We start from the raw sequence: 26,405 nt of genomic DNA on the forward strand, positions 1-26,405 counted from the left end.
GATTTGCTGGACCTGTCTCCCAGTGGGTGGGCCTATGCCCTCCCAGGCCAACCCATGGCTGCGCCCCTGCCCAGTCATGTGAAATCTATAGATTAGGGCCTAATTCATTTGATTAGGGCCTAATTCATTTAAATTGACTGATTTCCTTATATGAACTGTAACTCAGTAAAATCTTGAAATTGTAGCATTATACATTTATATTTTTGTTCATTATATGTACATCCTCCTCCATCTCCCTTTTTTCTTTAGATAATATCAGTAAAAGCCTGTTGAGATATGGAGTGTTGTGTTTCACTAGAAAACGACACACAGAGCTGGCCACCACCCTGTAACCCATGGTAACACCACAAGCTGCAATGGGAGGAGCTGGGGAACTTGCCGCCTCTGGATTGGCTGGAAGCAGGTGTTCTGAGGTTCCATATGGGGATTGTGTAGGAGGAGGAGATGGGATGGGGTAGGAGGAGGAATGGAGAGCAACATAATGTTTATTTGTGTGTGTTTCTGTTACCACAGAAAACAGTGATCATTGCTGTGCACTACCTGTTAATCCAGACACAGAAACACATTCTCTATCCATTGGGGGATGTTAAGATATGTGTTATCTGTGGCAGTGTAACAGAAGCCACAGTGTATAAAATATGGATTTACGATTCCTTGAACACCATCTGTTTTCGTAATGCCAGGACCATACCCTCCATATGCTGGTGGAATACCCAGAGGTCAGACATGGGGCCCCTTCAGTTTTTTGTCAAACTGCCCACTTTTCTCTCTTATTATCCAAGTCCCTCCCTCTTCCCTCTTTACTACAGAGTGTTGTATGTAAGTATGAAAGGCCACCACAGTAACAGGCCTCTCACTACTCACTACTCTTGATTGTTGGGTGTGGTTGTGTGGACATATTTTTATTGTTTGCATTTGGACATAAAAACTCCTCTTTGACATCCAATCATCCACACCTCTCTTCCATTCTGCCCTTTCCTAGACAACCCTAATGCTCACCCAGACATGGGCCCCGATGTCCCCCCTGGAGAGCAGCCGGGCCAGTTTGTACTATGTTGTTATGGAAACTAGGCCTTGGCTCTGTCTGTCTTGACAGGAGAACAAAATGGCCTTGTGTCCTTCCAAGATGGGCAAACTGTGTTCTGACTCTGCTGAACGCTATTATCATGTGTGATACTGCCTGATCGAGCTTTTGTCATAATGCTGTTACAAGAAACCATGTATAACATGTTATGTAATCTAAAAAATACAATTTAATGTCATCAAATGTACAAGTATGCATAAATGCCCATGAGAACTTATGATCATCATGTAACTAAACATAGGCCTATACAATCTGCATTCATTTATATAAGAAATATCAGTGGACACTGATATAAAAAAAGTCTAATTTTGTGATACTGAGGAAAATATATAAACGTTAAAACGCAATTCTTTTTCAGAATATAGTTGAGTCATGTTTTTTTCCACGTGTGAGCAAGCGAGGAAGAATTCAGAACATGAACAACTGCTGCCAGAGCTCTCAGCGCCACTTGTGCAGAAGACTTGCCCAGTCACACATGTGGATGGGATGGTGCTGAAGGGACAGCGCCCTTCATTGTTGAGCGGGGTGTGACGTGGAAAAGTCAGAGGTGCTCTGACTGCATTTTGACCCCATTCTGAAGATTCGAAGTTTTCAGTTGGCCACAATTTAACCCAATAGTTACATTTATTGACGTAGTTTTCTCACTACCTCTCCGGTGCAAATCACATTAAGACCAGACCAGTGTTTGAGGCTTTTGATTGACGTCATACCCCTCTAAGTAGTAGGCTACTCTTAATCGATTGGGGCAACAGATGAGCTACATTTGATTAAGAAAGCATTGTCTGTCCTATGCTAGTGAGTGCACTGTTCATTTTTGGGCATTACTTCCGGACAGACGGCTCTGATATCCTCCAGCTATATCTGAGCACCATTTACCAGACACTGGAGTTTGCTCGCATCTTCAAGGTAAATCTTCTCAGCATATCTCAACCTCATTCATTCATTGCGCATTGGGATGGGAATTAGGTTACTAGGATGGGCAAGTTACTGGATCATTTATTCATGTTTTGCATTTAGGCTGTGTGTTATACAGTATTTTCTATTTACATGAGAAAGCAATTATGTGAGTGCAAGAGATTACATTTGGTATCAAAATCGTATGGGTATAGAAAATGATAGGATATAGTGTACATTTGGTGCATCTCTGTGTAATTGCTTGAGATTAGCTAAGGAAATACTTGGACTTGCATTAGCAAATAATTAGCTATTTTCGATTTTACAGATAAAATAATGTCGCACCTTTCCTATTAAATTATGATGTATGATATTCTTCCCTTTCGCACTGAGGACAGAAAGAGTATTTTCATCCAGCACTGATACCGTTCAGGGACGACCACCTGCGCTATCAACCGGCAAGGCGGTGGCTGTCCAAGCTTAGGGTTCGCAATTCGCAAGCAGCGCTTCAAAGGATCAGAACTCATCAACCCCGCTGTGCAATCATGTCGACTACCGGGGAAGTCCCTGCCTTCTTCAAGAACATGGGCTCGGGTAGCCCCATGCCACGACAGAAATTCTGTGGCATGTTCTGTCCAGTTGAAGGATCTGGCGACAGCAAGACGTTGGATTTCCAGTCACTGCCGGGGGGCAGTAGAAGGAGTGACGGACAGGTCATTGACAGGCAGACGGACATCTCCCAGCCAAGGGTCGAGATACGGGAGAGCAGAGGAAAATCAGCCCTGCAAAACCTGGATGACAGGGTAAGAGCTAAAGATTTTTGTGCTTTGTCACCTTGGATGAAATGAAATAAAATACATGAATTTCTTTCCTTCTTCTATATATGTCTGTCTGTCTGGCTCCCACAGATAAAGCAATAAATCGACACAGTCATGCAGAAAGGAGTTCACTGGGATCTCTAGAAACTTCCCAATCGGTAAAAAAAATGTCAAGTCGCTTTCCAAACCATTTAGCTATTGCCTTTACTCAATCAATCAATGCCAGGGCAATTAATTATGCCGACCTCTTGAATTACTGCGTTTGAAACGTGACAACCATTATTCTAAATTAGGAAAAATTGACACAAACCTGGTTAATAAAACATTTATATTACACCAAATTGCAGATACAAAATATACACTTACAAAAATACATCTCCCAGTGTGAATAAGCCTCAACATGTTTACTGCTCATTTTAAAATAAATTCTAGCCTAATAAAAATATTCAGACAACAGCAGAGTAAAAACGACCTAAATATTATATTATTTATATTATTACCATCATCAATTACAATCGATCAGGGAATTATTTTAACCTAATAATTTAAAAACAGAACAATGGGCCTGTCTACAAAATGGTTGAAATGGGTGAAACAGCACCGCGCATGGTCAACTGGTATAGTTTATACATTTCGCCAGTTCCAAACGAGATCTGGTCCCTGCAGATGGTATAGCTTCCACATTTCGCCTGGTCCACACGTAATCTGGTACCTTCAGTATCGGCACCCTCTCCGGGGATTTTGTAGGATACTGGGTTGCAACATAAACTACCAGTTGCATAAAATTACTTGGTTATTTAGCCATTACCTACCAGGCCTAGAGGATAAGGCTTCATAGGCTATTTAATGTTATTGAGGTATGGATCATTGGCTATAGGGAAAGCAAATCCAGAGCAAGGATAGCACACAGTGAGCCTTCAAATCACCTTTCAACAGACGGGACATTATCAGGTGAAGTTTGCCTACATTCCCCATCAGGCTCTGTGATGGGCCATTACTTCCTGTGCTATGCTGGGTGGAGTAGCCATCAGAGGGAGTAGTTCCTGTTGTGAGCTGGCCGAGATTGATGTTCCATAGGGTCCCTCTGCAATGGGTGTAGGCTATAGGTCGGTGGGAAAAAAAGCTAATGTACATTTCTTGAGTCGTCTAATGTACTAATTTCTCACAATCTGATACTTTTCCATACATTTATATAATGTTTTATATACCTTAGAAGTATTTTTTTAAATATTTAACCAGAAAAGTCGATGGCATAGGAACAGTGGGTTACCTGCCTTGTTTAGGGGCAGAACAACATATTTTTACTTTGTCAGCTCGGGGATTCGATGTAGCATCCTTTCGGGCTACTGGCCCAACGCGCTAACCACTAGGATACCTGCCGCCCCAGTATATCTCTTTGTATTGTTGATCTATGCTTTTTGTGTGGTTATGATGACGTTCTTACGCCAGATTCTTCAACGATGACATGAATTTATATCCAGGGCAGGCAGTAGTGGTGTAGCTAGCTGGAGCCTACTACTGTACTAGAAATGGCATAGTGCCTGACTTCTCAATGGATCAGGGCGGGGTTCTGCGCATGCACGTTGGGCTTCGTCCAGAGTATATGTCCCTCCCTCCCTCCCTTCCTCTGTGTCTGAGTCGGTCTGGCAAGGTTTGGTGCATCGGCGGAGAACAGGAGAGAAGACGTGATCTGGAGCTGCGATTCTTTTCCTAGATTCTGCGAGCGGTGGCCTCCCCCTTTAGGACGCACGACTCCTTTTGGAATTGTACCCACTCTTTGCTGCTATATTTTTTCTGCCGATTCCACACCGGCCTTATCCACCCGGCGCGCCTCGGTATTCTGAACATCCATTCAATTGATAGCGGTCCACTAAGTGCAGCAAGAACAGAACAGCGAAGATGTCTGGGCAAGGCTATCAGGGCAAGAAGAACATTCCCCGCATTACAGTGAGTTAGGAAAACATGTATTCATTCCATTGAACGAAATGAACATTGTGCATGTAACTAATTAACCTACAACATTCGCCACTCACCAGTGAAATTAGGCATGTGGTCCGTAGTTGAATGCTCTCTCGGGTAGACCTACAGCTCAGAGGTGAAGGACCTGTTTGCATCAGCTGTGAAATAATTTCTGCACGAGCTCTTGGTTATAGGCCTTTAATAAGGTGCCTATAAATAAAATCGGGTCAACACACGTGATCTTTCAGAGCGTCTATTTCAAGGAATTATTTCAATTGTCTTTATTTGACAACATGTAAGCCTGTGGTTGACTGTCCACGTTTGAATAAGCTATATCACATGGCTATTGTAAAACTATCATTGAAATCCATGTTGTCCGTGAATCATTTTCACGCATAAAAGGCAGTCAGCGCACTGCTGAGGTTTCACGGTCGCGCGTTATTACATTTCCACGCCGATGTTCTTTGTTAGAGAACGGTGTCTGGCCGGTTATCACTGCAAGCCAACGAGTGGAGCAAATGCAATAGTTTTCTCGCAACCGCCCATCCGCTGCAATGTCGGGTTCGCTTTTCTGGACAATGCAAACTCGGTTAATTCGGTTAAATGTTTTATTTAAAGGCGGGTTTAGGGAATGCAGGCCGTTATTGGTGACGGATTTTGTGTGGTTTGGGTGAGGCAGCCCTGTCTTTCCCCCCAGGTTATTCCCGGGAGCCGGGAGAAATCATGGCGAAGAGAGAATGGCGGTAGGCCTATAGGATAATGGAAAGAGAAGAAGAATGGGAGAGGGGCGGCAGTAGCTCCAATTTCCGTCCTCGTCTCTTAGCTTCCACAGCAATGAAGGGAAAGGGGAAACAACTATAGACTACGGTCTTTCCATATTGATTTCGCTGAACTGGATCATTAATATGTTTTCGTCTCTACTAAACTGTACTGGTCTATGAACTCCTCATGGTCACAATAAACTACTGACCCTCATGGTTCCCCACCCCACTGCAATGATCCCATACCTGCATACATCCTTATAAAAGACGTAGGCCCACATGTCATAAAACCTACCCTTTCATCGAAAATATGACCTAAAGAAAGATCTTTAACAGTCTAAGCTTTTGGGGGGTAGAGCGCCTCTCCTCATTGTGTGTGCATGAGCTTTGGTGTGGACAAAGAAAGCACTTTGAAAGGGGCTTTGGCTGGCATCCTGGTGGGTTACTCCAGCAAGCTGTCCTGCTGGCTGAGTCTGACACAACTGGAGCAGGTTTGCCCTAAACTCCTGCCATATCCTACACCCTGCTCATGTGGATACTGCATTACTCAGTGAAGGGAACAGGCCAGGCCTAACTCACTAATGATCTATTCACACATGCACACACACAGTCTTGTATAACTAACCTTGTGGGGGGACACAATTCAGTCCCATTCAAAATCCTATTTTCCCTAACTCCTAACCCGTACTCTTACCATAACCTTAACCTAACCTTAACCCTAACCCTGGCTCCCAACCCTAACCATAAAACTAACCCCCTAAATTGAATTATAATTAATTCTAACTTTCACCCCAAACCCCCTAGAAATAGCATTTGATATTGTGGGGACTAGCAACATGTCCCGAGTTGGTCAAATTGTTGTTTGTTTACTATTCTTGTGGGGACTTCTGGTCCCTACAAGTATAGTTAAACACGTCCAGACACACACACACGCACAGCCGCAGTGTGTGTTACTGTGCCACACCCCTGTGGCAGGGAGCAATGAGCACACTGTGTGTTGTCTGTCTGTCTTAGAGACAGCCTCAGTCACACACACTTATGGAACCACACAATCCCCTTATAATCCAACAATCTGCTGCTTATCCAGGTCGTCACTGTCCTTGTTTATTTCATTAATTTACCCAGAACATAGCCATCGGTCCCAGGACCAGTGGCCAGGGCGTGTCACTGGGTCTAATTGACTGTCATATCAACTGTTTCAAGGTAGATTGATGACCATGTGTATGAATGTGTTTGCGTTTGTATATCAGCTGTGTGCACAGTCAAAGAGAAGCTCTTTCATTCATTCTCATCTTCTTGCTCCGGGCTCTGTCTTCATCCAGTTCTGGAGTAGACTCCATGATGAGCCTAAGTGTTAAATCAGAGGAGTAGGAGCCATAGTAGCCCCAACAGTGATCAAGCTAACTCTAAACAGATATAGAATGTATACTCTGGACCAGGGAAAGAGACAGAGTAAGAACAAAGTAAGGTAAATCTAACGTACTAAACAATTCACTGTAAAACCAAACACACACGATACACACAAAGGATGGATGCTACTTTCTGTATTGCAAGTTAATCCAATTTTGTCGTTGTTTTTACACACACACACACACACACACACACACACACACACACACACACACACGCACACACACACACACACACACACACACAGATTGGAAAGTCAAAGGCCTAACAAAGGACAGCAGGCAGGCTGCAGTATGAGGCTGTGGTCATCAGCTGGAGTGGTCAGCTGCAGACTGCAGAGAGAGGCAGACTGGGGAGCAGCACACCTCAGGGCCTCATAAAATATGAATCTCATCCTAAAATCACCACCTGGGACTGCCTTCAAAAGATGACTCATTCAATTCCTCCATGAATAAGATTATTTGAATTTACAGTCAGACACACTCAAAGTTACAGTTGAAAAAGAAGGAAACATAAATAGATTTTTTAGATGTATTTTTTATTCAAGAGTAGGATTGAAAGGGCTCCTGTATAAAGATGATGGACTTTATTGCAGGATTGACACGGTCATGGATACTTTTACTGAGAGAGGTCTTCTTGTGGTTCCCAGGCTCTGGGGTCAAGAATTCAGGAGTCAGTGCAGGCTGCCGTGGATGCCTTTTTACCCAGAAGACCCTGCCTCTTCCTGTTCTATCAGTCTCTCTTACTAAAGACAGTCCAGCCTGGCACTGCTCATCTCCAGCCTGCTATTTTCCTACAGTAATCCCACAATGCACTGTGGCCCGGGGCATTCCATGTTCACACATTACACAAGGCACACTCTTGGTTCTAAGGGCCACCGGCCACCTGCCATATATGCTGGAAAATATAATCCAGGATGTCCCCATTCATAAACCCTCCAGTGTGAGGTAGCATGTATTTATGTCCACTTCACCAGCTGGGCACAGGAAGATAGGGGAAGGAAAGCAACTGGGATGCACGCATACCTCAGCCTTATGGTGCCCCAGTGCAACCTGGGATTGCTTCCTGACAAGCAATGTTTCCTTTTTCTTTAAGAGGATCCGGCGGCCGCTACACAGTACTTCTTTAGTCAGATTGTTGGCTCCACAAAATCCATACTTCTAAATCAGAGCGTCTGTGCGGTGAGATTAAGAGTACAGTAACAGTCATAGTCTACGTGTCTTAAACCAGACTGCCACCCCATCAGCAATTCCAGGTCCAAGAGACATAGAGCTGACGGGGTCTGAGGGCGGTGTTCAGGTCTCCCCTCCACTGGAAACAAACTGTTGGATCAGTGGCTGTGATTTAGATGAATCGGCATGCTTGATGCTTCTCCACCCCAGCTGTAGCACATGTTTCCTGGGAGTTTTCCGCTGGGAGAGAACAACACATGCTGTTGCCTGGTTACCTCATTTGACAGCATTAGTCTTTGATCTTGGAAGGCTGCTCAGGCTCAGTAGATGAACGCCTTTGCCTTATGGTTTAATGTTCAAATTTGCTGATACAGCTTTATTTAGGCATCAGTATAGTTTTAATCCAAGCCCTCTATCACATGATGCACTGGATTGATCTTCCACACACTGTGGAAAGAGGACTAATGAATGCTACCTCACTCAGTCTATCTCTCTGATATACAGTAAGTCTAACCAATCCAGGCTCTTGTCTGCTGCTGGGCTTGTTATTGGTTCAGATCTGATTTTGACCATAGGGACATTTTGAAAACTTGATTATACACTTAAATCTCAATTGAATCAGTTATTATTAAGGTATTTTTGTTAACAAAGATGTATGGGCTGTATTAGTTGGTCAGAGATGATTAATGAACATTGACCAACAACCATAGGCATATTATTTGTCTAAGTTGAGTTGATCATTTGTTGTTGTTGAAACCCTGTCCACATCCTCTTTGTGTGTGTCTGGAACTGGTTCTTATCCAGGGAAGGTCACTGTCATGTTTGGCTCAGGTCCAGTAAAATCAAAACGATGCTCTCCCACGGCATGATGCTGATGGCCGTCACAGGCCAAGCAAATGGGGACTTTCTCTGACCTGCAAATGCATCTTCAAATATACAGCACCAGTGAAACATTTTGACACAGCTACTCATTCCAGGGGTTTTCTTGATTTTTACTATTTTCTATATAGTAGGGTAGTAGTGAAAACATCAAAACTATGAAATAACACATAGTTTTAATCAATGTAGCCCTCTTGGACGGCAGGCATTCTCTTTGCCTTGATGCCTAGTGGTTTTCAGAATTCATTTCAATTAACAGGTATACGTTAAAAGGACTTTCCTTAGTAACCAATCAGGAAGGTTGTATACAGAAGTTCAAATATTATGGCCCAAGTAAGCAAAGAGAAACCAGTCCATCAACTTTAAGGTACAAAAATCTGTTTGAAATTTTCTTCCAAGTTCTGCCCTCTGAACAGGCAGTTAACCTGCTGCAGAGGATAAGTTCATTAGTTCCCAGGCAGCCCAAATAAATGTCATTGAATAAGAATAAGAATGTGTTCTTAACTGAAAAACTTGCCTGGTTAAATAAAATGGACATTTGACCGTAAAATGAGTTAATTTATGATTCCAACCGCCATGTCTTTGTGAGCTCTGGATAAGAGCGTCTGCTAAATGACTTAAATGTAAATGTAATGTAAATGCAGTAATACGCCATCCCATCTGGTTTGCGCTTAGTAGGACTATCATTTGTTTTTAAGAAGGACAATGACCCAACACACCTCCAGGCTGTGTAAGGGATATTTGACCAAGAAGGAGAGTGATGGGGTGCTGCATCAGATGACCTGGCCTCCACAATCACCTGACCTCAACCCAATTGAGATGGTTTGGGATGAGTTGGACCGCAAAGTGAAGGAAAAGCAGCCGACAAGTGCTCAGCATATGTGGGAACACCTTCAAGACTGTTGGAAAAGCATTCCAGGTGAAACTGGTTGAGAGAATATCAAACGTGTGCAAATCTGTCATCAAGGCAAATGGTGGCTACTTTGAAGAATCTAAAATAGACCCTATATTGTGATTATGTCACACTTTTTTGGTTACTTCATGATTCCGTTCATGTTATTTCATTGTTTTGATGTCTTCACTATTAGTCGAAAATGTCAAAAATAGTAAAAATTAAGAAAAACCCTTGAATGAGTAGGTGTTTCCAAACTTTTGACTGGTACTGTATATATATATATTTTTATACCTACAGAGATCCTACAATTCAGAATCAAATGGCTAAATAATACATTTTATGACCATCTTAAAACAATTCCATATGTTAGTTTAGTAGATATTGCGATCTAAGGCTTAAGCCTACAGGGGTTAAACACAAGAAACCGCTAAGTAGGATGAAATAAGAAGAAACATGGAATAGGCATACACATTTATATACGGAAATACTCCACAGCAGATTGAATTTGAAAGCACTTGACTGTTGTTATCTTGGGACCACATTTTTCCTGTAACTTTTCTTGCCGTTTTTGGTCAAGTATGAGTATCTAAAACTGAATGTATTGTTGTTATATCATGATGGCTGTCTTACACATATTTGTAAGAGTGTGTATGAATGGATTTCAGTAAAGACTTCCAGTTTACACATCTAATGGCACGACAGAAAATGATGTAATGATAGTCAAACACATGACTCAGTTGTTCAGTGAATAGTTGCCAAAACAGGATGGAGTCTTGCCAGGCCCTGCAGCACAGCATTCTGCTCCACATAGATGTGAGAATAGACTGGGTTCATCACTCCTGTCACATGAGTCATCAAAAATGACAACTGCTTATATGCATGTGCCAAGACCTGACATAGTCATCTCTAACAAGACATTCATTGGGGGATGGTTTGAAAGAGAGTGTGTTTCTGTGTATGTGTCTGCGTTTTATAAAATGTTTTTTAGCTGGCAGGGAACAAGTAACCACCTTTATTGGTGAAAATATACCAAAGGATGTCAATGTCACAGAGAGGGGTTTTCTATTCTTTAGCCCAAATGCATTTTGGGGTGAGGTATTGTTTCCCTTTGGAAAGCAGTTCTGATTGGGGCCAGGGTTTCTAGCAGGGAAACACGCTTGCTGCTGAAACTCAAACAGAGCAGCCTTTGTTTGTGGAGGATGCTAAAGGGCTTGTGACCAGAATGGTGCCACTCCCCTTTTGGAGAAGAGCCCATCACCACTGGGGCATCGCAGGGAGGGGGGGGGGGTACCAGGGGGCCAGGTCCCCCCCTCTCTAAGTCTCACACAGAGACAAGTGGCCTGGAGACAGAGGCGTGGATGATTGATTACCAGGTCTGCATCCTGATTGCTCCCTTATTATGCCCATTATTCTGTCAGCCAGTCAGGGTGAGGATGCCGGAGGGGCGTGTCCTCAGGCGGGCTTGCTGCTTGCCAATGTATCATCAGTGCACTCCTCACCCTAATTAGGAACCATGTTGGTATCAGGTATTAGAAGATGTATATTCCAGATTTTGTTCCTGGTCGCGACATGTTGTATCCAGCTGTCTGTAATAAGCACACTGTAGTTCTGCTTCGCATTCACTTTGTCCCTGTATTAGGATGTGCATGAAGCGTTGCTCACACAGTCTCTCTTTAAGACTGTAAAAGCTGCTGCTGAGCTCCGATCCACAACCTGCTGTGTATCTGTCTTTTGTTCCTATTTAACTCCTGCTTCCTCTCTCCTATCTCTCTCTCCCCAAACACATACTTAATGTCCCTTACTCTGTCCCTTACTCTGTTTCACACACACACTGTAATGGTTGAACAAGCTTCACCCAAAATCTGGTGCTGATTCATATCTGTGCATTGAACTAAAATGTTAATTCTTACAGCTCTGCTCTCTGCTCTCTCTCTCTCTCTCTCTCTGAGACTTTTAACAAAAGCCTAGATCATTATGGGAGGACACGTGGTTCCTTATCAACACAGAACTCACTTGGACAAAGCCTAATATAAGTGTAACGCAACAGAGCATAGGCAGAACGTCAGCTAATGCTGTGACAGTGACACATGTTGTTACACTGCCCAATATGTCAGAGAGGGTGTCATCTGCATCTTTTGGCCATGGTGTGGGTGGCAGATGTAGGATCTTACATTTGAAAAACATTATCCTGAAGTTACAGTAAATGTGAATTATTATGTCGATTCTAATTCATGGCCATTTTTATAGGGTCACGATACATATTTCGTAAGGGAAAACCGTGTCTGAAATTTTTCAATGTGGAAATCACAAACTTCAGAAGCTTTTTTTAAACCTCAAATGCGCCACGTTCTCCTGCAACAGGATAAACAAATGAAGATCCTATATTTTGATGTAATATGTTTATAGCACAGTGCTAGCCGATGCTTCCTGTAATGAAAGTGGATTGTATTGTGGTGGTGCCAAATACAATACTCACCCTCATAAGCTCATTTTAAATGGTTACATAAAGTCTCAGGCCATTCTGTGTGTGTTACATTCTGGTGTCTGGCATTAAAGCCTTTTCCTGAAATAACTCTTACTTCACTGTGTCAATTCTGTGAGAATGAAGAGGAAATGGATGTGTTTACTAACTAAATAGTTGTATTATTTTTTATTATCTTCTAGAGCGACCGTCTCCTGATCAAAGGGGCGAAGATCGTGAACGATGACCAATCCTTCTGTGCTGACATCTACATGGAGGACGGCCAGATCAAGTGAGTATCACAACAACACCTCCTGAGGATCACTGGCTCTGCCTCCGAGAGGTTAACTATCGCTGAACCATCTTTATTATTCATTACACCTAACAATGGTCCTTGTTCGGTTTTACAGAGTAGTTTACAGAGTAAGTGCAGTCATAATGATAACTCTATTACAACTATCTATATCTCTGTTTCTGTTCCTTCTCTCTCTCTCTCTCTTCTCTCTCTCTCTCTCTCTCTTCCTCTGATTTCAGACAAATTGGCGAGAACTTGATAGTGCCCGGTGGGGTGAAGATCATCGATGCCCACGGGCGCATGGTTATGCCAGGGGGTATCGATGTGCACACACGCTTCCAGATGCCCGACCGGGGCATGACCTCAGTGGACGACTTCTACCAGGGCACCCGCGCCGCCCTGGCAGGGGGCACCACCATGATCAGTATGTACACTACCACCGACACCCTCTCTCTCTTCCCTCTCTTGCGAGGCATTGGGAGGGTGCAGAGCCAGCTCGATCTATGGCAGCGCCAAGTCCTGAACCCTTAAAGACCCATCCGTTACAGAGTGTTAGGCTTGCGTGGCCACCAGGTGCTGCGGAGTGCGGTGAAAAGTAGATGAGGGAGACATTCAAAACCATTTGCAAGTCGTTTATCCACTCTCCTCATAATTGCTCAGTAATAGCATGGCCTGCCTGAAGCATTCCTAGAGTTTAGATGCCTCAGCACTATGCCATCTGTTCAGGTCCCCTTCCCTCCTCAGCAGTCACACAGACTCCTGGAGAGTTGGATAGCTTTGTCCTATCATGCAGAATGCTGACTCCTGCTGACAGCACTGCAAAGTCCACAGAACCAGCTACGTAAATGGTTCACACATCTCACAGCCCTACAGTTGCTGTACAGAACATCCTGATGGAGAACAAAAAAATGATGCAAGACCCAGATATAGCCGATTAATCTGAGCTACTTGGCAAGGCTTGGGGCGGCAGGGTCGCCTAGTGGTTAGAGCGTTGGACTAGTAGGTTGCAAGTTCAAATCCTCGAGCTGACAAGGTACTAATCTGTCGTTCTGCCCCTGAACAGGCAGTTCACCCACTGTTCCTAGGCCGTCATTGAAAATAAGAACTTGTTCTTAACTGACTTGCCCAGTTAAATAAAGGTGAAATAAATTATAGTTGAAAGCACCCCCAACATTACAAAGGAATATTTTAGGACCAATTCGCTAACTAAATGTATGTGTCTGTGTCCACTAGTTGATCACGTGGTTCCGGAACCCGGGGCCAGCCTGCTGTCAGCCTTTGAGCAGTGGCGTGAGTGGGCGGACAGCAAGTCCTGTTGTGACTACTCCCTGCATGTGGACATCACTGAGTGGCACAAGGGAGTTCAGGAGGAGGTGGAGGCCCTCGTCAAGGACCACGGTATTGCCACACCCAGTACATATGACATCCTATAGTAGGTTAAGATTAGTTGTGTTTTCTCTTTGTGTATGGTTGTTACATTTCCCAAAGATTGGTTTAAATATGTACGTTTGTTCAGTCTAGTTGGGTCTCAGTCTGTTTCTTCTACAACCGTTATTGGTGTCTTTGTCTCTCTTTGTTTCTCTTTCCCACTCCCTGTTTACCTTCCTCTGACACGCCCTCTCTTTCCTCATGTGTCAACTCTTTCCCACTCCCTGTACCTTCCTCTGATACGCCCTCTCTTTCCTTATGTGTCAACTATTTCCCACTCCCTGTACCTTCCTCTGACACGCCCTCTCTTTCCTCATGTGTCATCTCTTTCCCACTCCCTGTACCTTCCTCTGATACGCCCTCTCTTTCCTCATGTGTCAACTCTTTCCCACTCCCTGTACCTTCCTCTGATACGCCCTCTCTTTCCTCATGTGTCATCTCTTTCCCACTCCCTGTACCTTCCTCTGATACGCCCTCTCTTTCCTCATGTGCCAACTCTTTCCCACTTCCTGTACCTTCCTCTGACACGCCCTCTTTCCTCATGTGTCAACTCTTTCCCACTCCCTGTACCTTCCTCTGACACGCCCTCTCTTTCCTCATGTGTCAACTCTTTCCCACTCCCTGTACCTTCCTCTGACACGCCCTCTCTTTCCTCATGTGTCAACTATTTCCCACTCCCTGTACCTCCCTCTGATACGCCCTCTTTTCCTCATGTGTCAACTCTTTCCCACTCCCTGTACCTTCCTCTGACACGCCCTCTCTTTCCTTATGTGTCAACTCTTTCCCACTCCCTGTACCTTCTTCTGACACGCCCTCTCTTTCCTCATGTGTCAACTCTTTCCCACTCCCTGTACCTTCCTCTGACACGCCCTCTCTTTCCTCATGTGTCAACTCTTTCCCACTCCCTGTACCTTCCTCTGACACGCCCTCTCTTTCCTTATGTGTCAACTCTTTCCCACTCCCTGTACCTTCCTCTGACACGCCCTCTTTTCCTCATGTGTCAACTCTTTCCCACTCCCTGTACCTTCCTCTGACCTCTGATCTCTTTCCCACGCCTTCCTCTGATACTTTTTCCTCATGTGTCAACTCTTTCCCACTCCCTGTACCTTCCTCTGATACGCCCTCTCTTTCCTCATGTGTCATCTCTTTCCCACTCCCTGTACCTTCCTCTGATACGCCCTCTCTTTCCTCATGTGTCAACTCTTTCCCATTCCCTGTACCTTCCTCTGATACGCCCTCTCTTTCCTCATGTGTCAACTCTTTCCCACTCCCTGTACCTTCCTCTGACACGCCCTCTCTTTCCTCATGTGTCAACTCTTTCCCACTCCCTGTACCTTCCTCTGACACGCCCTCTCTTTCCTCACGTGTCAACTCTTTCCCACTTGTACCCCTCTGACTCCCCTGTACCTTCCTCTGACACGCCCTCTCTTTCCTTTCATCTCATGTGACACGCCCTCAAATCTTTCCCACCTTCCTCTGACACGCCCTCTCTTTCCTCATGTGTAAACTCTTTCCCACTCCCTGTACCTTCCTCTGACACGCCCTCTCTTTCCTCATGTGTCAACTCTTTCCCACTCCCTGTACCTTCCTCTGACACGCCCTCTCTTTCCTCGTGTCAACTCTTTCCCACTCCCTGTACCTTCCTCTGACACGCCCTCTCTTTCCTCACGTGTCAACTCTTTCCCACTCCCTGTTACCTTCCTCTGACACGCCCTCTCTTTCCTCACGTGTCAACTCTTTCCCACTCCCTTTCCTCACGTACCTTCCTCTGACACGCCCTCTCTTTCCTCACGTGTCAACTCTTTCCCACTCCCTGTTACCTTCCTCTGACCTTCTTTCCTCTGACACGTCAACTCTTTCCCACTCCCTGTTACCTTCCTCTGACACGCCCTCTCTTTCCTCACATGTCAACTCTTTCCCACTCCCTGTTACCTTCCTCTGACACGCCCTGTGTCAACTCTTTCCCACTCCCTGTACCTTCCTCTGACACGCCCTCTCTTTCCTCACGTGTCAACTCTTTCCCACTCCCTGTACCTTCCTCTGACACGCCCTCTTTTTCCTCATGTGTCAACTCTTTCCCACTCCCTGTACCTTCCTCTGATACGCCCTCTCTTTCCTCATGTGTCAACTCTTTCCCACTCCCTGTACCTTCCTCTGACACGCCCTCTCTTTCCTCATGTGTCATCTCTTTCCCACTCCCTGTACCTTCCTCTGATACCTCTTTCCTCATGTGGCAACTCTTTCCCACTCTCTGTCCTCTGATACGCCCTCTCTTTCCTCATGTGTCAACTCTTTCCCACTCCCTGTTACCTTCCTCTGACACGCCCTCTCTTTCCTCACGTGTCACACGTACCTTCCTCTGATACGCCCTTTTTCCTCACGTGTCAACTCTTTCCCACTCCACTCCTCTGTACCTTCCTCTGACACGCCTTCCTCTCGCCCTTTTTCCTCATGTGTCAACTCTTTCCCACTCCCTGTTACCTTCCTCTGACACGCCCTCTCTTTCCTCACGTGTCAACTCTTTCCCACTCCCTGTTACCTTCCTCTGACACGCCCTCTCTTTCCTCATGTGTCAACTCTTTCCCACTCCCTGTTACCTTCCTCTGACACGCCCTCTCTTTCCTCATGTGTCAACTCTTTCCCACTCCCTGTCAACTCTTTCATGTGTCAACTCTTTCCCACTCCCTGTTACCTTCCTCTGACACGCCCTCTCTTTCCTCAGGTGTCAACTCTTTCCTTGTCTATCTGGCTTATAAGGATGTTTTCCAGCTTACTGACTCTCAGGTATGACTTCCTTTATCACACGGTAGCTTTTTCGACATTGGCTCCCTGTTTGCTTCACAGGAAACACACAACGGATCGCTACCATCACAAAGATCATTAACGGTTATAATAATCTTTAAGGATATAGTATGAAAGGAATTCAATATATTTTGCACCTCATTAAACCATACTATTAAAAGGAATGTGGCAAAATGAAACTGAATGCTTAATAAATTACACTGTATGACATCATATACTCTAGCGCTTAAATCCAGCTGCTTCCCGTGGCCTGCTCTGGCTGAGGACTGTGGGCTGGGTTGATGGTGGATGGGGAGGCTGATGCAATAAATGTCTGTGTGGGTCCCCAGAGGGTGTAAAGGATGATAAAACAATGCACCAGTCCATGTCTCTGTCTCTGGTAAAAACAGATTCATCTTGGACGCGAGGCTCATTTGAAAACAGCCTGTGTTGGTCTTTGCAGCTGCCTGAGGAATGCATGGAGGCTGCCCAGGCCTGAGCATTATACTCTAATTTGTGCACGTCTCCCAAGGAAAACGATGATAGCTCTTTATTTCATTTCTGGCTGTTGGGAAACAATGACTCATACTAGACTCATATATCAGCCATGCATCAGTAACTGGTTCTTACCACTGATGCATCTGTGAGTGTATGAGTTTTACATACAAAACCATGACAAGATGCCAAGTTTGTCTGTGTGTCTGTTCTATGATCCATCTGTGGTTGTCCGATGATGCTGACATGGTTATTTCCTGTAGGTCTATGAGGTGTTCAGTGTGATCCGGGACCTGGGGGCCATTGCTCAGGTCCATGCTGAGAACGGAGACATCGTGGCTGAGGTAAAGACCTGGGGCTGACGATACACCATTTACTGGACTATAAAACCCGATTTACTATACCTAACACCGGACAATTTAAAAATATGCCTGTTCTTTTCCATTCAGGAGCAGCGGCGTATTCTGGAGCAGGGCATCACTGGACCTGAGGGACACGTCTTGAGCCGTCCTGAAGAGGTAGGATGCACCAGCATTTTACTTCCTCCCTCTTTCTGTTTCAATCTTCCCTTTTTTGTCCCTTTTTTTTCCCCAAATGTGTCCTTGCAAGGTCACCTTGACCTCTGAACCCTGGGTGTCTATTTCAGGTGGAGGCGGAGGCTGTCAACCGCTCGGTGACAGTAGCCAATCAGACTAATTGTCCCCTCTACATCACCAAGGTGATGAGCAAGAGTGCTGCTGATGTCATCGCTCAGGCCAGGAAGAAGGGTGAGACACTGTTTCTAGGATGTTTGCTAGGATACAAAACATACAGAAAGATGAAGGGAAGATGCACACATGTGAACCAAAAGAAGGGAGAGGCACCATATTGTTTGCGTCAATAACATCATTTACATCTGTAATCACATCATGTTTCTGATTGGCCTTGGAGGCACTGTTGTGTACGGGGAGCCAATCACTGCCAGCCTGGGCACAGACGGCTCACACTATTGGAGCAAGAACTGGGCCAAGGCCGCCGCCTTCATCACATCCCCGCCCCTCAGCCCAGACCCGACCACGCCCGACTATCTCAGCTCCCTGCTCTCCTGGTGAGAGCACTAACTCAATGCCTTGACACTACCAAGCCTGTGTCTTCTGTCTGGGTTGTCCGTTTCGTCTTACATTGATTGTTTAAAAAAAATCTCAGATGAGGCCTTTTGCCTCTTGCCAGGCTGTCATTGTAAATAAGAATGTGTTCTTAGTTGACGTGCCTGGTTGAATAAAGGTTCAATAAAAACAAAACTGGATTGGACTATGAGGACAAATACCCATATTCATGATGTAAAGTGTTATCAGGGTAACAATATCAAGTAGGACAATCATCCCAATCTGACCCCAGGTGTCACAGTCTGTTTGCTCTCCTCAACGTCTCCTCTCCTCTCCCATCCTAATCTCTTTCACTGTGCCCTCCTCTCCAGTGGGGACCTGCAGGTGACTGGCAGTGCCCACTGCACCTTCAGCACTGCCCAGCGTGCCGTGGGCAAAGACGACTTCACCCTCATCCCTGAGGGTACCAACGGCACTGAGGAGAGAATGTCCCTCGTCTGGGACAAGTGTGTGGTGAGAGATGAATACATACTATAAACTATACAATACAGTCACATATTCTCACATACGGTACTTAGAGTGGAACATACTGACATGTAGATATAGTGTACAGTATGTGTATTTGTATTTGTACACATTTTTACCTTACACACTCACATGTCCTAACAACACAAAGTTAACCGCCTGGTCTCTGTTTTCACCTGGCCCATCCAGGTGACAGGTAAAATGGATGAGAACCAGTTTGTGGCGGTCACCAGCACCAACGCTGCTAAGATCTTCAACCTGTACCCCCGTAAGGGTCGCATCGCTGTGGGCTCTGACGCTGACCTGGTACTCTGGGACCCAGATGTCATCAAGATCATCTCAGCCAAGAGCCACAACTCGGTCAGCCAGTCACACACTACGCACAAATACTGTACAGTCAGAAAGGCACATGTATTACATGTTACCACAGATTGATCTTTGGGAAAATGCCCCAAAATAAATTGTTCATCTTTAAACATTGAAGTGAACATAATAGGTTCAATTGTAATAGTTCTATGAAACGACTCTCCATATTGGTCTTTTTATGGTCATCTTACTCCTGACCACATATGATTGGTGGGTTCCCCAGCACTGGGGCGTGGGCCTAATGTTGACTCAGGGGAGTGATGTCATCCTCAAACTCTGCCAGAGTACTGAAACATCTCATTTCTGATTGTTAGCAGGCAAGTCACACTGTTTGTGTGTGTGTGTGTGTGTGCATGTGTGTGTGTGTGTGTGTGTGTGTGTGTGTGTGTGTGTGTGTGTGTGTGTGTGTCTGTGTGCCTGCGTGTCTGCGTGTCTGTGTGCCTGCGTGTGCCTGTGTGTGTGTCTGTATGTGCCAGTCTGTAATGCATATGTGTTTTTGAAATCTAATTGCTCTAGCTCTCTATGTTCTATGGTTTCTTTCTTTCTGTTTGGTCAGGAAATAGACTCATTTAAATGTGGAAAATTGGTCATTCAGAGAGAGTGGTGTGTTCGTCCGTGTGAGGTGGGATGTCCAGCCTCCGTGTGACCTCATGCTGTTTCTAAGCCCTGTGAAGCCCACCAGATTGCCTAGTCAGCCAGTAGCTTTTAGGAGGTCACACTGGTCACACTGCACACTACTCTCCACTACACACACCCTGTTGTAACTGCCTTGTAACACTCTGCTCCTCGCTGCCTGGCTTAATCAATGGTCTGTTGTCTGGAGAGACTAAAAACTCACCAGCACATCAATGACGCTCTCTCTAGAAGGGTTTTCAATTGCCATTTATCTAACCATTGAAAAACACATAGGGAACTGTTAATGATTTGAACATTGGCCCACTATAAAACAACTGCTCCACTGGCACACTAGTGCCACACTAGTACTGAACACCAATCAACTCACACAAATCATAAGAGGCTGATTGATATATGGAAATATTGGTCAGATTGAAAAAATGATATACCACATTTCCTCTCCTCCTTTCTCCCCCTATCACTCTTCCAGAATGTGGAGTATAACATATTTGAGGGCGTGGAGGTGCGTGGCGCGCCCCTGGTGGTGATCAGCCAGGGTAAGATGGTCCTGGAGGAGGGGAACCTCCACACCACTGAGGGGTGCGGCCGCTTCGTGGGCCGGAAGCCCTTCTCCGACTACGTCTACAAGAGGATAAGGGCTCGCAGCAGGGTACAGCACTGTTATGGAACTGTGTCATTCTGGGCTGTGTTGTGCATTTTTGTCTTTTATTACCAGCTTGAGTGTTACTGATGTAACTAGGGGAGTGGGTTAGAGTCTTTGTTGATACCCTGTATTATGTTACGTTGTTTGCTGACAAGCTGGATGTTGCATTCCACTATCAGTAGGTTTAGGTTGTTTGATCTTGACTCTTTATTCTGCCTCTTCCCTGTTTTCCAGCTGGCTGAGCTGAGGGGAGTTCCCCGAGGCCTCTATGATGGGCCTGTCTGTGAGGTGTCACTCACACCCAAAACTATGACTCCTGCCTCTTCTGCCAAGACCTCTCCAGCCAAGCAGGCAGCAGCTGGTGCCCAGCCTGTCCGCAACCTGCACCAGTCAGGGTTCAGCCTATCTGGTGAGGAGCACTTGGGTGGATCAATGGATCCATTCATTAGAGATACAGTATCAGTCATTATTTCTCAATCAATCAAACGTCTTTGTGAAGCCCTTTTGATGTCAGCAAGGTGCTTATACAGAAACCCAGCCTAATACCCCAAACAGCAAACAATGCAGATGTATAAGCACGGTGAAAGAAACCTAGATCGGAACCAGGCTCTGAGGGGCGGCCAGTCCTCTTCTGGCTGTGCCGGGTGGAGATTAAATGAGTACATCGCCATTAAGGCCAGATCGTTCCTCAAGATGTTCAAACGTTCATAGATGACCAGCAGTGTCATATAATAGTTGCGCACTATTATAGCTTTGATGATAAACCTTTTCATAACAATGAAAATCCAGTGATATTGACATCCTCCTCTTCTGTATTTGTAGGTGCTCAAGTTGATGACAACCTTCCTCGACGTAACACCCAGCGCATCGTGGCGCCACCCGGTGGCAGGGCCAACATCACCAACCTGGGTTAACAACTCCTATAGGCCACCAGGGGAAATGAGGGCTTGAGGGGAGGGGTATCAGGGACTAGGGGCCTTTCCACCAGGAGGCAAACCCTCTAGCTACAGTGCCTGACCAAATCTCCCCTCCTCAATCTCTCAACCCCTCTCACGCTCCCTACATCTTTCCCCGACTCTTTCCACCCCAACCCCCAAATGCCCCACCCTAGAGGAGATACATACAAATTATTTGCCTCATTTGAAGAAGAAAAAATGAAAAAACAACACTCCTAATATGAGCACTTTGGACTGTATTATTTCGTGTTTTGTACTGTACTTTCTACCTGCCATGTATCATTCAGTTTTGTTTTTTATTTTCATGTTATAATAGAGGGCTGAAGTGAGACTAGACTGAGCAGTTTTAACACGGCCAGAAGGTCAAGACGGTGCTTGTTGCATTTGCATAGAGGAAGTGCATTCCGTCTCTCTTTTGTAATTTTGGATGTATGGTGAATGAAGTATGGAGACACAAGGGCAGCATGTTGTACTTGTGTTTTACCTTCACATAATAGACGGGTTGGTTGTTTAGTAACAAAACCGACGTGTGTGCAACTATTAGGCAAAACAGACAGTGTTGGCTTAAACTATTGACAACATGTAAACTCTATTTAGTCTCCAAATGTTTATTGAAAACATAAATACATTTGCACAATGAGCATTTGTCTCTCAAATACATTGTTACAGTTGTAAGGTTAGCGAGCTAGCGAATTTGAGCCATATTAGCATAGACATGACATCAGTCAAAACACTTTGAAACAAGACATGGTATCAATATCAAGATTCAACGAGCTGAAACGAGCCACCTACAATTCCCTACATGGCAGCTTCCTGTCATTGTTGCTCGCTATTGGTCCGTTCAGAATCATAACAACGCACGCCTTCCGGTCACATTGATGCGTGCGCATAACTTTCGTTACGTTGTCGGCCAACCCGTCTATGGGCACATTAGAATAGTTGCGCTAAAATTGTGTAGTGAACATGGAGAATCTAATATGCCTTCCTCAATTGATATGTTCACTGTCTGTGTCTGCTTTGTCTTTGTTCTCTACTGTTTACACAGCTTCGCCCTCCAGTGTGATTTTCATCTCCCACACTGTTCAGATCAGTTCAGCACTGGCTATGATCGACACCATTTATTGGCTTGTTGCTATAAGGAAAATGATTATGAGACTGTAAAACCGTCCATTGTTATCGTTTGAAAATCACTGCACGCTGGTAGTAAGCTGTCCTCGTCCCCAGGCTACGCGGTGATACATGAGATTAGTATAAGTCAAACCACTGTAGTGTTGAAAACCTAAGAGGAACTTGTCACTGGTGCTCACCTCATGTCATCCCTCCCGTAGCTTTGTTAGATTCTAGATGAAATGAAAAAACATGCCCCATATTTGAAAGCTGCTTGTGAAACGGGGAAAGTCCAGTACAGTAGGAGAAGGAGTTGGCGGGCGTTGAATAGAACGCTGTCTCCCAGGGAGAGGCCATTATTGAACTTCCATGAGAGGAGATGTGACTCAAAGTTAGGATGTTGGGAGGAGTGTAGCTGGGTGGAAGGGAAGGAAGAAAGATGTTGGTGAGAATACTAGGCAATGCCCAATTTCTCATAGCCTCGTTCAATTCAGCCTCTTAGCAAGATGGTGCCACACTCCTTGTACTCAGCTACGCTGTAGTACAGTATGTGTCCACTGCCCATATACCTGGCTTGAAGGGTATTGTGACCACTCACTGTTATGGGATCTTTAAGATCCATAGACCATTTAATTGACAGTGTTGCAGGTAATCACATGTATTGGTCACATACACATATTTAGCAGATGTTATTGCGGGTGTAGTGAAATGCTTGTAAGATAGCATCCTCCCACTGTTCTAGAATGTCCCAGTACCAACCAGTGCATTTAGAAGACTCACGGTCTTTTCTATTCATCCACTCCATTTCCCTTTTAACTCTTTATGTGCCTGAACCCATAGAATTTGTACTGATAGTTTGATTTGTTATTATTCTTATTGTGGTAAGAGAAGGATGTAAGATAAAAATGTAAAATAGCCAGTGTTAACCGATACAAAGGTGCCAGATTTTGTTCTTTGGTATTCCACTGGTAGTGCTCCTGTAAAACAAAATCTATGCTTAATATGTTGAAAATGTTTCAATGTTTTAGGGTTTTTAACCGTACTTGTTTCTGCTATTTAGTGTCATTCTGTACTTAGTGGCCTAAGGCTGAACACTATTCATTTGAGCTTGAAAGTAGACATGGAGTAATGTATTTCTAACTAGTGTGCAGTGTTATGTTGTGAGGGTCTGGGCACACACACACACACACACACGCACGCACACACACACACGCACGCACGCACACACACACACACACACACACACACACACACACACACACACACACACACACACACACACACACACACACACACACACACACACACACACACACACACACACACACACACACACACACACACACACACACACAGGTCTCAGTGCACCACTCCTTTGGGCCCAGACCTGGAGTGACAGTAATGGTCCTTCACTCTCACTCATTTTGCACAGTCTGGTTTTCATTAAGGCAAAGCAGTCCTCCAGCTGTTTTCCTTCCTTCACTCGCATGTTGGTGAGATCTTGGCCTAAAAGTTGCCATTCTGCAGTCTTCGCCTTTTCCTCTCCATGACTTAATACAGAGCAAAACACTCACTCACACTGTTATGCACACACAGACACACACACTGTTATGCACACACAGACACACACACTGTTATGCACACACAGACAGACACACACTGTTATGCACACACAGACACACACACTGTTATGCACACACAGACACACACACTGTTATGCACACACAGACACACATGCTGTTATGCACACACAGACACACACACTGTTATGCACACACAGACACACACGCTGTTATGCACACACAGACACACACACTGTTATGCACACACAGACACACACACTGTTATGCACACACAGACACACACAATGTTATGCACACACAGACACACACACTGTTATGCACACACAGACACACACACTTGCACGCATGCACTCACGGAACAAGTGGTGTCTGTATGTCCTTCCAGCTCATTGGAACTTTGGTTTTCATGGCCGTGTTAAGGTCTCATAGGAAGCTCTTAAAAGGTAGTCTCTGTCAGGGTAGTAACAGTATCTGTGTTTATGGAATCCATAGCAGGGAAATGAAATGTTGACACTTCAGTGTCACTGCCTACAGGGAATGAGATGAGACAGGGATGGGAGGGAAGGTGGTGTTGAGCTGTCTGCTTGTTAGTGTTCAATCACTCAGGTGGCAGCGTTCAGGCCACTCCAGTGCTTATACTCCAACAAAACTGTCAAATCTCCCATGTGAGATTAGGGCTAGGACAAGTCTTCGTCCTCACATGTGTAGAGTACAAGGCTGAGCAAACCATCTCTTTAGTCTACATTTACCTCCTCTCTTCTTCTATCATTCTCATTGAGATATTATGGTCATTATGATTTTGATTATTATTATCATGATTATTGTTGTCATTATTATTTTTACTATGATCACTAACAATATTTAAAATCGTTGATTCTCCAGATGTTGTTCTCGATCCAATGAAAAACCCTATTCTGGTGTTTTGGCATCTTTTCAGCATGAGTCTCCTAGTTGCTTGCTTAGTGTTGGAATGCATATCTCTCAAACAGAGGTTGACGCAGGGTTAAAATGATTCATCCCTCTATTCCCATAGACTGGACTTTTTTCACTCTGATTTGGGGGAGGGGGGAAAGAGGGGGCTGCCGAAGCACATACATTTTGGCAGCCAGGCGTACATGAGTCCTCCTGAGACTAAAAGTATGTCTTCGCTTGTTTCCACCCCATTCTTCCTCTCTCTCTGGCTCTTCCATTGTTGCCACATTGCCTTGACAATGAGGCCCTCCAGGCCTCACTTTTTGTTTGTCATGGCAACGCTTGTCAGATCGTAAGTTACCCATAGCAACCCGTCCAGACCTGGTGCTATTAGAATAACATAGTGCCCGTGGCAGACTAGCTGTATGGAAGCCATGCAGACTATAGAACTCCCTCCTCTCTCTCACACATACACACACCCTCACACTTACACTTCTCTACCCTTCTTTTCTAAAATGAACTGTTGCTGCAGACTTCACCCAGTTTCAGTGTGTCACCATTTGTATATAAGCTTATGGCTAGTTGGGTGGGATCGACATGCTTCTTCTGACCCATGATTCGTGGGCCCTGAATTGTGTCATTGAGAGGGCGCCACAAGCTTCACATGATAGCAATTACCCAGAACTCCTCTACACGGCCACATATATCTACCCTCTAGGCACACACTGGTTGAATCCACGTTGTTTCTATGTAATTTCAATAAAATGATCCTGAACCAACGTGGAATAGATGTCTGTGCCCAGTGGGTACCATGCACCCAGCGCTGTCTGCAGCTGTGGTGGAGCACAATGCCTAAAGCATTGACTCAGATATTATAAACCAGCTGCCAACGCCGGCCTCGCCATCGTGTCCCCTCCATATACAAAAACACACATGAAAGCATACACATAGACGCACACAATCCTCCTTCTTGCTCTGTCAGCTTGGATATTTTTCTATGCTACGCTAATATGTGATGTAAGCGAAACGCAGATTGAGAGAAGCGCTTTAGGTTTGAGGCTGCTAATGCTGTTAAAATCCCACCCGCACCCCTGTCCTCCCCCCTCCACCTAACCCCTTCCCATTGTGAAAGTAACTGTGTGATGGTGTTTGTCTTGATGGCTGTGGGGTTTTGAGGATGCTTGCTCTCTATGGAAAGTGTCAAATCCCATGGATGGTGATGTAAAAACAATGATTTCAAAGAATTAAAGGATAAAATAA

General features: G+C 45.0%; 1 protein-coding gene across 3 annotated transcripts; it reads left to right on the forward strand.

The window, feature by feature from the left end:
* Positions 1–2,383: 2,383 nt before the first annotated feature.
* LOC135544398 (dihydropyrimidinase-related protein 2) lies at positions 2,384–26,405 on the forward strand. 3 transcript variants are annotated; one of them, XM_064971966.1, is made up of 14 exons: positions 2,384–2,781; positions 12,537–12,625; positions 12,868–13,052; positions 13,862–14,026; positions 16,779–16,840; positions 17,596–17,676; positions 17,782–17,850; positions 17,979–18,099; positions 18,263–18,419; positions 18,789–18,930; positions 19,132–19,302; positions 20,414–20,593; positions 20,822–20,996; positions 21,410–26,405. In XM_064971966.1, the coding sequence occupies exons 1-14, from the start codon at positions 2,524–2,526 to the stop codon at positions 21,499–21,501; spliced, it is 1,947 nt and encodes a 648-aa protein (XP_064828038.1). In that variant the 5' UTR covers positions 2,384–2,523; the 3' UTR covers positions 21,502–26,405. The 3 variants fall into 3 exon arrangements, with proteins under 3 accessions (XP_064828038.1, XP_064828040.1, XP_064828039.1); XM_064971968.1 differs by lacking the exon at positions 2,384–2,781 and adding an exon at positions 3,832–3,902; XM_064971967.1 differs by lacking the exon at positions 2,384–2,781 and adding an exon at positions 4,444–4,743.

This window comes from Oncorhynchus masou, chromosome 8, assembly GCF_036934945.1.
Source record: "Oncorhynchus masou masou isolate Uvic2021 chromosome 8, UVic_Omas_1.1, whole genome shotgun sequence".
NCBI lineage: Eukaryota > Metazoa > Chordata > Actinopteri > Salmoniformes > Salmonidae > Oncorhynchus > Oncorhynchus masou.

Excerpts from the sequence above, each read along its gene's own strand:
- LOC135544398 (XM_064971966.1), top strand. The coding sequence starts at position 2,524 with ATGTCGACTACCGGGGAAGTCCCTGCCTTCTTCAAGAACATGGGCTCG. Across the intron at positions 14,027-16,778 it reads GGCCCTCGTCAAGGACCACG|GTGTCAACTCTTTCCTTGTC; the intron begins GTATTGCCACAC and ends CTCTTTCCTCAG. Across the intron at positions 20,997-21,409 it reads GTCAGGGTTCAGCCTATCTG|GTGCTCAAGTTGATGACAAC; the intron begins GTGAGGAGCACT and ends CTGTATTTGTAG.